The 17,295-nt window shown below is 40.7% G+C and overlaps 1 protein-coding gene across 3 annotated transcripts in view; it reads right to left on the reverse strand.

Moving 5' to 3' along the window:
* Nucleotides 1-17,295, reverse strand: part of LOC114700724 (alpha-1-inhibitor 3-like) — a 176,328-nt gene that overhangs the window by 122,416 nt on the left and 36,617 nt on the right. For all 3 annotated transcript variants that reach the window (XM_037204173.1, XM_037204177.1, XM_037204174.1), the window contains exons 17-33: nucleotides 16,312-16,396; nucleotides 13,669-13,840; nucleotides 12,811-13,039; nucleotides 11,950-12,076; nucleotides 11,576-11,697; nucleotides 11,045-11,096; nucleotides 8,173-8,256; nucleotides 7,728-7,904; nucleotides 7,433-7,520; nucleotides 6,478-6,634; nucleotides 6,170-6,244; nucleotides 5,518-5,698; nucleotides 4,545-4,768; nucleotides 2,934-3,152; nucleotides 2,646-2,773; nucleotides 1,131-1,221; nucleotides 400-468 (exon numbers count right to left, since the gene is read on the reverse strand). In XM_037204173.1, the coding sequence (XP_037060068.1) occupies nucleotides 400-468; nucleotides 1,131-1,221; nucleotides 2,646-2,773; nucleotides 2,934-3,152; nucleotides 4,545-4,768; nucleotides 5,518-5,698; nucleotides 6,170-6,244; nucleotides 6,478-6,634; nucleotides 7,433-7,520; nucleotides 7,728-7,904; nucleotides 8,173-8,256; nucleotides 11,045-11,096; nucleotides 11,576-11,697; nucleotides 11,950-12,076; nucleotides 12,811-13,039; nucleotides 13,669-13,840; nucleotides 16,312-16,396 (2,280 nt within the window). The remainder of the gene's footprint in view (nucleotides 1-399; nucleotides 469-1,130; nucleotides 1,222-2,645; nucleotides 2,774-2,933; nucleotides 3,153-4,544; nucleotides 4,769-5,517; nucleotides 5,699-6,169; nucleotides 6,245-6,477; nucleotides 6,635-7,432; nucleotides 7,521-7,727; nucleotides 7,905-8,172; nucleotides 8,257-11,044; nucleotides 11,097-11,575; nucleotides 11,698-11,949; nucleotides 12,077-12,810; nucleotides 13,040-13,668; nucleotides 13,841-16,311; nucleotides 16,397-17,295) is intronic.

Raw genomic sequence — 17,295 nt, forward strand, 5'->3', positions numbered from 1 at the left:
TTGTATATTACATTATTATTATTTATTATTATTATTTCATATGTATGCATATATATTAGTGGAGGAAAAAAGCAGGAATCAGATCCCCTGGAACTGGAGTTACAGGAAGATATGAGTTGGTATGGGTTCTGGAATTGTTTTCTGGTCTTCTTCAAGAGAAGTAAGTGCTCTTAACTGCTGAGCCTGGCCAGAGAAAGAGATTTAAAATATCATCTAGTATGAGCAGAGGGAAGGTGCCTCTCTAAAAAACTTCCTTTAGAATTGCTTTTCATCTGCCTTATCTTTCTCACAAAGAACCACCTAGACATGTCTGGGGAGGCAAGAAGGACCCTCACCTGACCTACATAAACCAAGGACTGTCCACCTAGACACAGTTAGGGAGGCAGGAAGGACCCTCACCTGATCCACATATAGTAAGACATTGTTGTTGCTCACTTCTGTTCTGCTCACATGCTCTGATCTTTCAAGCTGGAATGAGAGAAAACACTGTGTTACTGAAAAGGCAAAGGCCTTGGGGGTGAAGAAGGCAAATGAACTGAGGGATGGAAGATGATAGAAAGAGATGTCACCAATTCATTAAAATGAGTTGGAAGATGATACTTTCCAATAAGAATGAAAATACACGAAGAAGACTGGGAATGCCACTCCACTAGAGGCCTGACAGAATATGACCCGACTTAGTAATCGGTATTTTTGACCTTTGTTTGAAGTCAAAGGAGATGGGGAGAGATAGGAATTAAGTGGTCATGCATTCGATAGTACTCACCTCATATTCTCTGGGCAAGTATCTTTCTCTGTACTCTGCTATTGATCTTAGCTTGATGTTAATTTTCAAAGTTCTTAAAGCGCCACATCTACAATTTAGGTATTTAATAATATTTTCCCCTGAATCATTATTGACTAAGTTCATTATGCTTTAAAAATTATTGTGAACTAAATGAACTCAGACACCTTTGTTTTTAATTCTTCTTCTGGTCATTATCACAGACCACACCTATACTTAGAATTATATAAATCCAATTTTGTCAGATTAGTACTAATGTTGCTTTGATTCAGGTTGGCATTATTATGATGATGTTGGCACATTCCTGGTCTGAGGATACAGAAATCCAAACATCTGGTCCACCCACCTTTTTCACTGTTGGTTTCAATGGAATGAAACCAGACACCATCTTCACATCAACAATCACCATGTTAGAGGATGGACGGCTCCCTGTATAACTGCAGACCAGAGAAGTGGATGGAAGGAATATTTTTAATACTTTGAATCTTGCCTCTTTTGAGGTCCAGTAGCAATTCCTGATATGCCATATGTGATTTTTTTCTATAGTTAAAAATATATGGCCTTTTATGTCAATATAAATAATTCTGAAAATAGACTGTATAACAATATCATCTGTAGAGTTCCTTAAAAATAGAGGGATCCATGGGGTGTGCCGACAACCCAGCAGAGTCTGCTTAGTAAGTCCTGGACTGTTAAGAGACCTTTCTCAAAAAGCTAATACATGTGGAACCCAAAAACTGTGGATGAGGATGTCCTCTGTTTCTGTTTCTGTCTCTGTCTCTGTCTCTCTCTTTCTCTCTGTCACACACACACACACACACACACACACACACACACACACACACACACACGCACACACACATATATGTACAAACACACCACTGTTGTGGAATATTAGTTTAATGATGCAAAGATGTGTTGCAGTCTTTTATGTTGCATGTGTTTAACTCTGTAAACCATTACTTTATCTGCCTGAAACACCTAATTGGACTAATAAAGAGGGGAATGCCAATAGCTAAGCTGGAGAGAGGGATAGGTGGGGCTGGTAGGCAGAGAGAATATATAGGAGGAGAAATCTATGCTCAAGAAGAAGAGTAAGGGGGAAGAAAGGGAGGGGAGGAGGATTGGAGCCAGGGACCAAGCCACCAGCCACACAGCCAGTCACAGAATAAGAAGGAAAGCAAGATACATAGAATAAAGAAAGGTAAAAAGCCCAGGGGCAAAACATAGCTAAAGAGAAATGGGATAATTTAAGTGAAGTTAGAAATGCTGGTTAGAAACAAGCCAAGCTAAGGTTAGTCATTCATAAAGTAAGAATAAGTCTCCAGGTATTTATTTGGGGGCAGGGTGGTAGTCTCCCAAAGAGTAAAACAACAAGCTACACCCCACCACACTGTGGGAAACAAGATCATAGGTCACACTGTGGGTATCTTCTTTCCATCCAAGATCCTTTCAGTTTTTGCAGTTAGCATTCACTGCTGGTTATAGTTTATATGAAGTTTTTGACACGTGTCAGAAGAACAGAATATCTTTTTTTCCCTCTAGAAAAATGGAATCTTAAGAGACCAGGAAGGCTCACCTTTGTTGGTGAAGAAGAATAAGCCACATTGAAGTATCATGGAAAAAAGAATAATCTATTATATTACTATGATAGTGGGCGAGAAAGGAACCCCCAAAATATGCAAATTAGAGATAATAATTCTATAATTCTTCATTGTTCACTTTGCTGAAGTCAAGTATTTTTTTTTTTAACAGAGCAAAATCCTAACGAAGAGCCTTGCTTTGGATATCTCTGAACCCATTCTGTGAAGAGATCTAGGAAGAAAACACTGTAGTAGCCAAGAGAGACAGAGGCTCATACCTGATTTCTAGTGAGATCTGGAAGCTGTTGTGGCCTTTGGGGTTATCACAAGTCAGAGGTACTGTCTGTACCCGCAGAGTGAATGCAGACTCCTGTTTCTCCAAGTGCACATTGTATCTTAGCGTTGTCTGACAAGTAGTGAATAGAAATATTTACCTCCATTGCACCAGATCCTTGGATCAATTTCTCCCAATTTGAACATAATGTGTGCAGGTAGGCAAAGGGATACTTTCCATTTTGGGGAAGGAGGCTCCCAGCTGTATATTCACCACTTCCCCAGAATCTTACCTGAGCATACACACATCCTTCCCCTGACACTTTGATGTCATAGTCCCCAGGGATGTCTGGTAGTGGGGCCTGCTGCAGCAACAGGCGATTGCTGTTCTCTATTTGGAACTCTCTAGAAAATGTCCCTGAAGACTGGATGGTCACCAGAGGAGTTTTCTGACTTCTAGCAAAAGTAACTGCTCCATACTTGGACAAAGCATGGAGAGCTACCACAGTGTCCTGTGAGGGATGAGAGTAAAAGTTCAGTTTAGCGTCAGTATGGAAGGACTCAGGCTCTTCCTGTGGCTGTGACAAAAGTGTCCTGAGGTTTTGTCTCTAGTTATTTGATCTCTAGACTTTAATTTAGGGAATATTTGAGAACCAAATACATCCACCTAATTTCCCTCCTTACACAGACACCCTGGCATATGCAGATTTCCCCCAAACCAGTACAAAGAGTAAATACAACTTAGATTTCCCTCCTAGCATTTTCTGTTTTTCTTCCTTTGTCCTTGATTCCTGTGAAGATGCCAAGCATCTTTCAACAAAATGGCTTTCTTGCTCTCATCACCAAACTTTCTTCTGCACTGAGGAACACTCAAGAGACATCAACATCATGGCCAGGTGCCAGTCATGATCCAATCTTATCAAATAAAGGAAAAACTGTGATCTAGTGCTGTCCTTCCTCGCCTTGCTCCTCAGCAGCATACTCTCTGGGGATATACTCCATGCTCTAGAGAGGATCTCTCCCACAGGATCCCTCCTTATCCCAAGTCAGCTCCAGATGCTATCCTGACTGCAGAGCCCAACAAGAGAATAGAAACATGCAGTGAGGTTTTTACTGTATTTACAATGCAGACTGCCTAGTGAGGTGAAAGACTGAAAGAATTGAATGCAAACAGGGAGGCTAATGTCATGGAAGGCTCCTGTTTGTACATTACCCTCCTTTAGAGGAACTGACCTCTTCACTATCCCTTTCTGGAGATTAACTCTGCCATATATGCCCTGAATACCAGGAGCATCATTTATAGACACTATGGTAGATGAATAGTTTTGGAAATTATTACCTCATGAGAATTATACTGACTAGATGATAAAGCAAATAGTTTACAGTCTTAATTGTTTCCAACTCTCAAGAGATTAAGCAGGACAGCAGGAGTTCCTACTAGCTTGGGGAAAACCTGAGGACAATTTCTCTACACATAAGATTAAAAGAATCTGTCAAGGGAATGGAAAGGGCCGCAACTAAGGGCTACAGGATGATAACGATGTCAGTTTGGTTTAAGTAGCATCTTTTCGATACTCTATGTACTATTCTAGAGTGAGGGATCATATAAGGATTCTGGACACTCCAGGGTTTTTGCCATTGTTTTCTATCAAGGTTTGGGTCTGGGTCAGAAGTTCTCGGCAACTTAGGCCTGTTTCACTAAATGTGGCATGAAGAGACCTCTTGTGTCTGAACACAGGAACTAGGAAAATTTATTATGGAATGTATCACCCCTCACTTCCTATAGACTCAAAATACCCATGAGGAACATGTCCTTGTTTTTTCCTCCTCTTCCCTTTTTTCTTGTTCCTGCAACTCTTGTTCAAATCCCCTCACTGCATGGGACTCTGAAAGAAGTCACTGACCTGTGTGGAAGAGAAGCCACCATGGGAATTCTGCTGCTTTGTGATCCACTTCATGATGCGCACTGCCAAAGCCAGGTCCTCAGGGGTTGGGGCTGGCTGGGCAGTGAGGAGAGTGAGGAGGACATAGGCATTCATCTCCACTTCAGCAGAAGGAGCCTGTGCTTTGTACAGATACCTCTCTGAATTCTTGGGTTTCTGAGGTCTTTCCCAATGGACGGAGTTGTCTTAGGGTAAAAATAGAGAAATAACTAGAAGTGTGAGTAGCCAAAGAATGACTGTATGTTTCTATCTAGAAAGAAGAAAATAGAAGAAGGTTGGAGCAGGTTTTAAAGTTTTCACTCACAATATCCCGAGTTTTATTATTACCAGTAAAAAATCTGCTGCTGGTATGATAGGGTAGAACTGAGAAAGATATCAAGACAGAAATTCCTAAGGTATTAACTAAACTGTACCCTCAATGATGTTCTAGCAGAGTTGGTGAGAAGACAAGAACAGACATGATTCTTTCACTCATTAATTCCCTCACACCCTACAAAACATCACTTGTTCAATGTTCAGTCCAAATGACTAAGGGAAGTTTCCCATTGGTTTCAGAATTGCAGTTGAAAGAGCAAAACCTTGAGCATCGGTTCTTTTTTCCTGTTCTTTATAGTGTTGCCTCCTCCTGACAGGTATATGTGTATCAGAGAGGAAAGTTAAGCTTTAGCTACATTTCCCTTTGTAACGGTAGTTGAACTGTGTGCATTCTATTGTGATATTACATTTGTTCATTTGGGTACACTAGGAGAAAACACAGAAGAGAAGGTGTTTGTGTGTAGAAGAAAGGCTAATTTCCTAATGTGTCAGTCCAAGGAGAAACCTCAGAGTGCCATGGGGACGGAACTAAAATGTAATACTATTTCCACACATCGTCTGCTCCCGTTTCCCGTCACTGGAACTAGATGGAGACAAACAGGATAACACACATTCCTACCTTCCTTTACAGCTTCAGTATCAAGTGATTTTAGGATTTCATTTCTCTTGTCCTGGTTCCCTGCCAGAGCGAAAGCGTAGGCCAGCAGTGCCTTGGTGTACACAGAGCTGCCATCTCCCCTGTGCTCTATTGACTTCCAGGATGACTCCAGGCAGGTCAGCGCTTTGGAGACAACAGGTTGCTGTTGGCAGAACAGTGAATCCTGAGCATTGTGAAAAAGTGTCCTAGCAGGCCTTGGAAGAAACATGGAGGATGGAGACATTGATGCTTTTCAAATGAATCCTTCCATTCCCCTCTAGTCTTCTTTTTCTTTCCTCCCTACCTCTCTCCTTCCCTCCCTCCCCTTCCTTCCTTCTCTCCCTCCTTTCCTTCTTTCTTTCCTATCTTCTGTCATTGATCATCTGTCTGTCCTCCATCTTTTGGAGCCATATTCCATTTAAATACAGACTAATAATGACAGTATTAGAGGATATGGCTTTGACTTGATTTTTCGAACATGGTCAGGATTTCATTGAGCAGGTAGATGCTCATTAATGGAATATTACAAATGCAAAAATCTTGTTTTAAAAAGCTGCCATTTGGCTTTAGAGAGGATAGGAAGCCACAAACTTTTCACTAGTTTGGGAAGATGAATATGCAATGTGTCACCTACTGTGTCTGGAAGTGAACTCTCCAGAAGGGCAGTGGTTATATAGGCAGAGAGAGTCACTTCGTCTTCTACTCCACCCTGTAAACAAAAGGAATGAAATAGGTAAAGTATACAGCAAGCAATCCACTAAATATGTCTTCCCTGCTTGTATTCAATCCTTCATAATCAATGGAAGTTCTCACTTATAGCCCCATTATGAAAAAATACATCCCCAGGTAAAGGGTTGTTCATCCCAGTGGGAAGTAGTATGGCCCGACTTTTGGATGTTATTATTAGGTCACCATACTTATAAGTAGTTCCGAATAGGTCACCTTCATGGCATTGTTGAACAGCGATCCAGAGCTCCTGAAACAGCCATTGTCCTGCTGCTGCTGGGAGAGCCAGGTGAAGGCGTGGGTGATGTGTGTTCCATCGATGAAGATGAAGGCTCGAGCTTGGGCAAAAGACTTGAGCACAAAGGCTGTGAGCCTGATCAGGGAGGGAGAGTGGGGAGATGAGGGCTTTTGTTCTGATGCAGCCCCTTCACACACGGGTTTCTGGGGTCTGGACTACAGTAATAAGTAATAATCTAAGTTTCTCTGAGCACATGAAGCTGACAGTGTCTCTTCCTCTTTCAAAGTAGTCTTCCATCCCTGGTCCTCTTGGATGTGGACACCACAGTGTGGTCCAGCTGCTTCCTGCTCTGCTTCTCACTGCTTCTCCATCACTCACTCTCCTGTTTCCCTAACACCTGCACCCTCATCTTAGCCGTTTCCCCTTCCATTGATTTTCTCTTGTAGATCAGAAAACCTTCTCTCCTAAAACCCCTGTAGCATGTTTTCCACCTCACAATGTCCATCCCTCTCCTTGGCTTACTTCCTGGTTCTATCTGTTTCTGTGTCATTTGTCACCTGTAATGTCTGTGTGTTTTATCCCAAGAACACATTCTTATGCAATGCAGGACCACATGAAGAATGGTATCAGCTTTTTAAGACTCAGTTACGAGCATCTTTGGATGCTCAGCAATATGTAGCTGGGTATTTACTGATGAAAGATCTTGTGGAGGAATGAAAAAGCCAGCATACTGAATTGAGTAAAAGAGGTCATATAGATTCAAGGCAGATGAGCCTTGAGACAATTTCAGTTCTGTACTTAGGATTACCACTACCTCAAACATGTCCTTCTCCAGCCCTGGCATCAGCTGTATTCCCATGACATAAGACACATGCAGAGTTGCCATGAGGACCAGGAGTGGAGCAAGCCTGACACATAGTGGACTTTCCTTACCAAGTGCTTCCTTGACTCTGGCCGCCCTGATCCCCGAAGGCGCTGTAGGAGCCATCCTTGTGTTTGTAGTTCAGCTCCCTCTGATAGCCTGGAATGGAAAGCTTGGATGTGTTTTGAAGAAACTGATGCTCAGAGGAGGACAAGATGTCAGTCTGAAGCCAGAGAGGCCCTCACATACTCTGGCTTATAGGACTGACCAAATGAGAACCCTGCTCAGCATCCCCACTCCAATGCTAAGCCCGTTTCTAGAGAGACCATTCATAAGAACAAACTGCAGTTTCTAAGTCTTACTGACCAGCATTGAGGTAACCAATGGCCTTTGACTTGGTCTTCTCAGTCAGCTGTTGGGTCTCATTCAGATATTTCAGTACATAGATGTTAGGAGCAAAAAGGACCATGTTCTGCTCCCCACAGCCAAAGGGCATTTCGAGAAGATTTTGTGTGTTTTTTATGGCTGAACTCAAGATATCACCTGAAAGTGAGAGATGTAACATCAGACAGAACAGCCATTATCTTCAAGAACAAAATAACATCGCTAATAGAATCACTTCTTAATGATGTGAAGTAATTTCAAAGGTACGGTGTGCTGGGAACCCAGTGGATATTGGGGGTCTAGAGAAAGAAGAAGGATGTCAAAGAGTTCAAGTGTAATATTTCAGAAGCTACATTTGGAATCACGGTGGACACAGGGCAGTGGTAGTGACTATTGTCCTAAGTCCTCCAGGGATGGAATGACTCACCCAACACAGAGAAATGGGCTCTGGCTGAATCTTTCACTACTGCTGGTGGGAGCATCAGGGACAATTTTTCAGATATGCCAGCATCTTAATAAGCAAAACAAACAGGTACATGATTCTCTTTCTTCTCAGAACTTCTAAAGTGTCCTAAGGTTAGTCGCTTAGAACTGTGTCTTAAGCTTTGACTTCTTGCCTCTCTAGAAAAATCATCTTGTTGTAAATATCACAAACTCACATTTCCTGGTAGTACTGGCTTTCCAAGTTCTATTGCATATGCTGTTATCACTGATTGTATTGAAGTAAAGCATCTCTCAAAGGATATCTGAGGCTCTGATCGATGTCTTACTTAATTATTTAATAAACACATTAAAATATGTTTATTGGTTGAAGTTTGGTTTAGGTATACTATGTTTTGAGTTTTTCTTTTGTTTTGTTTTGTGTTTGTGTTTGTGTTTGTGTGAACTTTGACATAAGTTAGTGTTTTTTGGGAAATAGGGATCTCAACTGAGAAAAATGCCTCCATAAAATCAGCCTGTAGGCAGGTCTTGGGGCATTTTCTTTTTAATGATGGATGTGGCAGGGCCTAGCCCAGTGCGGGTGGTCCTCATCAGAGCAGGTGGTCCTGTCAGGTGTATAAGGAAGCAAACTGAGCAAGTCAGGGAAGGCCAGCCAGTGAGCAGCGCTCCCCACAGCTCTGCTTCAGTTCCTGCCTGCAGGTTCCTGTCCTCACTTCCCTCATGATGGACTTGACTGTGTAAGATGAATAAACCTCTCCTCTCCAAGGTGCTTTTGGTCATGGTGTTTTATCTTAGCCCTGGAAACCTAAAATAAGGCAATGTTTGAATAAACCTCCAGTATGTCAGAATAAGTAAATGGATAAATTCTGAACTGGCCTTTGGTATTTCTCGTTCCCCCTGAGTGGCCTTAGGAGATTTCACTGATCACTCCTAAGCTGCTGTCATGGAAGGCTTTCCTATGGCAGGAGTGATGGCCAGATTGTCTTTAATAAATAACTATCAGAAGATCCAGAATTGATCAATGGGAAGAATAGGGTTTTTGTTACATTGTCCTTGGTTTTTTAAAAATTAATCTCCAGTAACCCCATTCATGAACTTTCTTTCATGGAAATCATTTAAAGGACTTTAGCATTGTATGATGATTTTCTTCTACACACTGTATTATTTACTGTTACATTAGTTTATCCCTTTTACAAAGAAATTTGCTTTATTTCATCTCTTTTGCTAATTTTCATATAATAATTGATTTTACATTAAATTAAAACTATTATTCCAATTTCTTTATTCTTTGGACAAATATATTTTGTACAAGCACTCCTCCACTCACTAGTGCAGGTGCTGGTCATGTGGTCATTCCTGTGAGTGGACAGTCTCTGCCTTTGTGCCTGTCCCTCACAGGGGACAGTGAGCTCCCCTTGGGTGACACATTGCTGTATTTCTTTTGCAATAGTGCATCCAGTGAGGAGCATGGATGAAAAAACAAGTCATTTGCTGTGGGATGGTCTGTATGGCAAATGTGTTGCTCTGATTGGTCAGTAAATAAAACAGTGATTGGCCCGTGGCTAGGCAGGAAGTATAGGCGGGACTAACAGAGAGGAGAAAAGAAAAAACAGGAAGGCAGAAGGAGTCACTGCCAGCCACCGCCAGGACAAGCAGCATATGAAGATGCCAGTAAGCTACGAGCCACGTGGCAAGGTATAACTTTGTGGAAATGGGTTAATTTAAGACATAAGAACAGTTAGCAAGAAGCCTGCCATGGCCATACAGTTTGTAAGCAATATAAGTCTCTGTGTTTACTTGGTTGGGTCTGAGTGGCTGTGGAACTGGCGGGAGACAAAGATTTTTCCTGACTGTGGGCAAGGCAAGAAAACTCTAGCTACAGTCATAGAAACAACTATTAAAGAAAAATATTATATTTGGTATATATCACGATGTAGCTTGGCTTATTTGTGGAATTTATTCTGCCATAGAAACCTCTGTTTTTATTTAGAATCTCATATAAAAGAAACATTGTCCTTCCCAAGATATTTTCTGTTTCTTTCTTTCTTTCTTTCTTTCTTTCTTTCTTTCTTTCTTTCTTTCTTTCTTTCTTTCTTTCTTTCTTTCTTTCTTCCTTCCTTCCTTCCTTCCTTCCTTCCTTCTCTCCCTCCCTCCCTCCCTCTCTCTCTCTCTCTCTCTCTCTCTCTCTCTCTCTCTCTCTTTCTTTCTTTCTTTAGGAAAATTTTGGTTGTGTCTCTTCTTAGCTATTCCCTAGATATAACTTTCTAAGTACTGAGATGGGCTGGATGAGAAGGTTCTGTGGTCTAGAGAAAAGGGCTGTAGTGAACTCTGAAGTCCTAGGTAGAAGCATGACGATACTCTTGGTAGCTTTATCAGGTGAGTAAAGATCTTGATAATTTGTGTGACTCATTTTGGTTATTTATTTTAGTGGTTATAAGGTATACAGTATCCTGGTTTTCTTTAATTAGTTTTTTTTTCATTTATTTTACATACCAACCACAGTTTCCCCACCCTCCTCTTTTCCAGTTCCCTTCCCCCACTTCCTGTCTACCCTCTGCCCAAGGAACCCCCCTCATTCAGAAAGGGGCAGGCCTTCCATGGGAGTTAACAAAGCATGGTATATCAAGGTGAGGCAGAAACAGACTCCTTCCCTGGCATCAAGGCTGGGCAAGGAATCCCATGGGGAATAGGGTCCAAAAAGCCAGCTCATGCACCAGGGACAGGTCCTGATCCCACTGCTAGAGGCACCACAAACAGACCAAGGTAATTAACTATCCTGGTTTCTTAGCGAAATATTGTAAGAGATCTAAGTAGATGATGTATGTTATTATCTTATTACTGTCTTGAAGGATTCTCACCTGAGGCACAGAGCAGTGAACTGAAGGTATGTTCTTTCTTAATTCCTTCGGGCTCGGAAAAAAAGATAGAAAGTTCAGACTCAAGAAATTACTGAATGTGCAAATACAAAGATGTTTGGCGACATTTTCTAATTTTTATTTTTTGGCAGGGGGAGACAGCTTCTATACTTTTGGAGTCAGGACTGGAATTAGATGGTATAACCTTCCACTGTATCAGACATGGCATAAACATTTGAGAATTTGGGGATGCCAGGTGACAAAGAAGGTAACAAGGAAAGATAATAAAGACAAAATACAGGATCAGAAGAAGAGGTCAAGCTTAAAAAGATAAACTGGCATAGCCCATCCCCTCCAGGCTCCAGTAAAGAGAATAGGAAGAGAAAAGAAGACAGAACACACTGATTAAAGTATGAGCTTGCCACTTGCTGTGAGGTATCCTAAGGTCACATATTATTATCTTCTATTTTTCATCTAAACACAGTCGACCTCGCTCCATTCTCAGCACACTGTCAATCAAGGGAGGTCACTCACCTCCACTATCAGGACTTTGACAACTGTGTCCTTCTTCCCAGTTTCAGGAACTGTGGCCACCTCAGAACCACAAGGCTCTGGGGACTGTCGTGCTTCTGCAGTCACAGAGAAATTCACATTCCCTGAAACACACGGCCCACAGAGCTGAGCTCAGATATGCCAGGAACTTGGCATCCTCCAAACCCCAAGATCTGCAAAGTATCCTCAGTTCTATGAGCAGTTCAAGGGCTTGTCCTGTGTTTAAGAAGGTGGTAAGCATGGTCCAGAAGAAGCCATGACCCAGAGCTTGAGGGCCCAATGAGAAGAAAGTAACTTCAGAACCCTTCCTGCATTCAGTCTTTGTGCACAGAGTCCCTTACAGAGTCTCCACTCACCTAATGACTTGGGAGTTACCAACCAGGATGTGGTGTGCCTCCCATTGGCACAGAGGCAGTAAGAATCTTCGTCTTTTGACACTGGGACAGCTGTGAAATCGGGGGAGTCTTCCAGCAGCACACCGACCTGTGGCCCACATGGGCAAAGAAATGGCAAAGATGTCACCACAGGAGGACAACCTATTATGTGTGGATGGAGGTAGGTGAAAGGGTGTGGAGGGGATTTGTGTTAAAAGAGAATAGGAGCGGTGCTTTTGGGACTCATGTGCCTAAAATGTCACATAAGGTGACACAGAAGCTTGCATGTATTTCATCTGCACATACATGTATAGAATTTTATTTAGCTATTATCTATGTATTATCTACACACATAGTTAAAAAGATAATTATAAATTTTTCTATTTATATTTGTTTTACTTTGCTGGAAAAGATATATTTACTCTCCTACATTTTTAACTACTGTCTGTAAGTATATATCTACCTCTAACAAAAGAAAATCCATTGTAGAACATTTTGCTGTTTTATCACAACAACAGCCTAATATGTCTTTGTGGACCATATCTTTTGATGGTATCCAGAGACCATACAGAATATCCTATGTCTTTCAGTACAGTATGTTCTATTTCAGTAACGGCAAAATCACCTAATACGCTTTATGTAGTGTCCATATTGTTGAACAACTCTTTGTTGTATATGTAGCTAGAGTCTGGGAATTTTTAAGCATTTAGAACCAGTGCTGACAGGCCCAATACAACCCCTTCCTCCCTTTATCCCCTCTTTTCCTTTAATGGTTAGGTAAAGTTTACACACACTAATTTCCCTCTTCCCCTCTGGTCATGCTTTATTCAGAAAGGTCTTCACCCGGATGCATGTAGGGAGGTAGTTCAGCACGGTGGCCTTGAGCGTGAAGGCTTCTCCACGGATCACAGAGTAGGGCATCGTGAGCTCCACAAAGAAGGGCTGGAAGGCTTGGAGAGATACCGCAGGGGAGAGGCCAAGTCCAGTGTCACTGGACAGGCAGAGGGCTCCGGCCTTCCACTCAGTGATGGTGTCAGGGACTGTCACTTCCACTTCAGCTACTCCTGATGAGCTGGGAGAGTGAGAATGTGAGGCCCAGAAAGTGAGCACGTGAAGTAGTTATTTCTGAGATGGTCACTATGATTGTGATCTAACGCTATCCCCAAGGAGTGTGACCTAATGCCACCCCTTCCCTTTGAGTCCTTCAAAGGAGTGATAGAAAGAAGACAGTGTAAACAGGACTCCAGTGCAAAAATTAAAATTTTTTCTGTTGTCTTGTTTACCCAGCTCAAATCATGGCCTCATGACACCTCTAGTCTCTATGTTAGTGGAAATTTGAACATAGATTTGAAGTTGTCTCTGAACTCCCATCTCCACAATACCATCGGACAATTTGTAACTTATATGGTCCACTCCATGTAGCAGCCTAGTAGTCTACTCCATGTAGGACTGCCTCTCTTCCTACTCAATACGGCGTTCCTGAATGGTTCTAAGCATCGGAAATTGTATGATAAATTTTTATGTGAATTTTCTAGGAGTGATGGAAATAAATATATTTTATAACTGATGGATTGATATGTAATGGTCTTCTAAATTAGTCATTTCTGTTGTTTATGATAGAAATTAATTAGAAAATTACTAGAAAACAAAGAAATAAAATTTTCATACCCAGCCAGAATCTTACAAATGGAAATTACTTACTTTACTGTGACTAAATCCCAGATCCAGGTTTCAGGGAAGTATTTTCTAATTGTCTCAGCAGGTGGATCTTCACGTGGTGGATCTTTCTTTGGTGGTGGATCTTTATGTACTGGTATTTTCATGATTTCTTCATGTTCTCTGTTAGTCCCATTATCATATGCCTTAGCAGGCACTATGAGGTTACAATAGAATAAATGGACATAGTTCTGAGTACAATGGGATACAATGTACCGGGTAAATGTAGCTTAATTTTCAGTCTCTTCTTGACTGTTAAATGCTATCCAAATGACACTGGAAATGATACATTGAACCTCTTACTTTGGGGGAGAGTGGTAACATCTCTGTCAAAAACAGAAATTATGAAATCTTGGAGAACACATCACCTAATGTAGTTTGAGATGGAAGGAAGCACGGTGCATATTTTCTTGGGTTGGATAGTCAGAGAATGCTTACAAATATAATGTTAGCCCTAGAAGGATTGAAGATTCATAATACTATCTCCTAGGCAACAGATCCTGTGGCTACAATGAGCATCACTCTAGACCAGAGCTGAGTGATGGCTACCTTATCAGCAGAGACATTCTTGGAATGATTTTTCTTTTTCAAGACCTCTAGATTTGTAGGATTAATGAAATATTTTCATAGGTTTCCATTTATATTAAAACTGAAAGAGGTATAGGTACAAACTCTTGATTCAGAAATATATACAATGGAAAAGTCCATATCAAGGTTGTGTTTTGTTTTTTGTTTTCTTTTGTTTGTTTGTGGGTTTTTTTGGTGCAAAAGTTTTTTTTTTTTTTTTTTTTTTTTGCAAAGAAACTTTATAACTCAAGAATTATAGCATTGGATTGGGCTTATACTGACAAGAAATGTAAGATTTGAAGGTGGCGACAGAGGGTCTGTGCTCTGCTTTTTCCAAGAACAAGTATACATGCAGATTTAGTTAGGGCTTCATCTAAGTATTTCCCAACTGAATCTCAGCTTTGGAAATCTCGCCAATATTAAATACATAGACACACAGACAGTCTCATTTCTAGAGGTCATTCTCTGTGATGACACAACCTCACACCTGTCTTTCTATTTGCCTTTAATTATTTGGTGTTTTCTATCAAGTAAGTTCTTCAGTCATTGCCTTAAGCATCTACAAGGATAGGTGTCCAATTTATCCACAGTCTAGAGTAGTCACTGTGTTAGGTCCTATTGCTTGTGATGATATTTCTATTACTTTTCAAATCAGTATGAGGAAAATTAATACAGTTCAGTTAGAATTGTTTTATTTTATGTTAACACACATGTAAAAATAAATTTTAGTATTTAGAATATAAATAATAGTGAAGATGGGGATTAATGATTTCAAGTTATATTGCAAGGTATAGTAATAAAACCAGTATGGTACTGGCACAAAAATAGACATGTAGATCAATGGAACAAAATTCAAGATCCAAACATAAGCTCATCTGATAGTTGACATAGATGCAAAAACACACACTAGAGGAAAGGCAGCATTTTCAACAAATGGTGCTCTGAAAACTGGGTGCTCACATATAGAAGAATGAAAATATACCTATATCAATGACCCCACACAAAATCGACTCCAAATGGAAGAAGGCCCTCAACGTGAAATCTCAAACTGCTAGAAAGTAAACATAAGCAGTAACCCTCCAAAACAGATGTGTAGGAAAGGAGTTTTTAAATAAGACCCATTCACTTAGAAATTAAGGTCAATTATTGACAAGCGGCACCTCACAAAACTAAAGTGTTTCTACACAGCTAAGGAAACAATCAATAGAGTGAAATGGAAGCCCACAGAGTGGGAGAAAATCTTTGCTTCTATTCATACGATAGAGGGTAAATATCCACAGTATACAAAGAACTCAAAAACAGAGTCAAGAAAACAGCCCAATTTACAAATGGGATCTAAACAGTTTTCAAAAACATAAAACAAACAACCCCCCCCCCCAAAAAAAAAAAACATGGCCAAGAAATAGCTTTTAAAGGTGTTCATCACACTGGTAATTCAGGAAATCTAAATTAAAACAACTTAGATTAGTCAACCAAAAAAGAAAAAGAAAACAAACAAACAAACAAACAAACAAAAACCAAAACAACAACAAAACTGACAACCACTTGGCCAAGAACGGGAAAGGGAAACTCTCTCTTGCTGATGGTGGGAATGCAAGCTGGTACAGCCACTCTGGAAGTGGCTCCCCTGGAGGAGGAGGGAAAGGTTACACATGGTTGGTATTGGTTGAAGAGAGAGTGAGTGTGACCTTTGACCTGAGTGCTTTGCTTCTTCCATCCTCTCCTCTATCTGCAATGCCCGGCTTTTTCCTTCTCTTCTTCATCTCTAATACTTAGGAAATTCTCTTCACCTCTCTCATGTCTACAAAAGTTCTTCACACTTCACACAATGATTCTCTATTATCACTTTGTCTTATCTGTCTCTTTAACATTGAAGGAAGAGTCTCCAATCTCTAACTTCCTTGTAGTACCAGCATGCATTTGGACACATTTTGCTCAGGTAAGTTTGGGCTCCTTCTCCTTTATTTTGATACTATACATGCTCTACAATTATTTTTATCATCTTTGGTAAATAATTCACATTTATTCTATTCTGAAAAAAATGCTGATTTGCTATTTTACCTGCTATTGGAGGTAAATTATCATATAGAACACATATTTGAGGATGTTTGATCTTCAAGTTGGTGAATGCCTTTAAGCCCATGTCCTGGAAAGAAAATTAGTAATCAAGCAAAATATCTCAAAATTTTGAAAAAAACTCAATGTGTATAAAAATTATAGTAACTGATTCAGATATAGGTTCACATGTTCAAGTAGAATTCCTATTCAAATTGTATTGTATACTCTTTAGAGACTGTGGTAAGGCACACATAATTTGTAGTCAGGTATACGTGCTGGTCTTCTTTCTGATTCAAAGCACTGTTATTTTAAAAAGTCGCTTAAAGCCATGCACAGTGGCGCACACCTTTAATCCCAGTACTTGGAAGGCAGAGGCAGGTGGATCTCTGTTGAGAGATATTTGATAGCACTGTGACTGGTTTAATAAAAAAATTAAATGGCCAATAGCTAGGCAGGGAGAATAGGCGGGACTTCCAGGCAGGGAGAGCAAGTAGGAAGAGGAATTTAAAATGGGATGAGGGGGAGAAAGAGAAAGAGATACCAGGGTCCAGCTAAATAGAGGAAGCAGGAAAGGAGGACATAGAAAATGAAATAAAGTTCAAAAGCCCCAAGGCAAAATGCAGATGAATAGAAACAGGATAAATTAAGATATAAGATCTAATGGGACAAGCCTAAGCTAAGGCTGAACATTCACAATTAATAAGAAGCTCCGTGTCTTTACTTGGGAGCTGGCTTGTGGGACAGAGAAAGACTTGTTACAAATATCTGTGAGTTTGAGGCCAGCCTAATGTAAAGAGTGAGTGCCAGGACAGCCAGAGCTACATAGTGACACTCTGTTTCAAAAAACCCAGAATTAAGGAAATGCCATTCCTCCACTCTGTGCCTAGACTGGGCACTTTCCAAGATGCAATTTTTATAGTGTTTGGGATGGAATCCATGAACCCGCAAGGTGGTTAGTTTGTTTGTGATTCATATTCCTGGCCTGAC

This window comes from Peromyscus leucopus, chromosome 3, assembly GCF_004664715.2.
Source record: "Peromyscus leucopus breed LL Stock chromosome 3, UCI_PerLeu_2.1, whole genome shotgun sequence".
In the NCBI taxonomy this organism is placed as follows: domain Eukaryota; kingdom Metazoa; phylum Chordata; class Mammalia; order Rodentia; family Cricetidae; genus Peromyscus; species Peromyscus leucopus.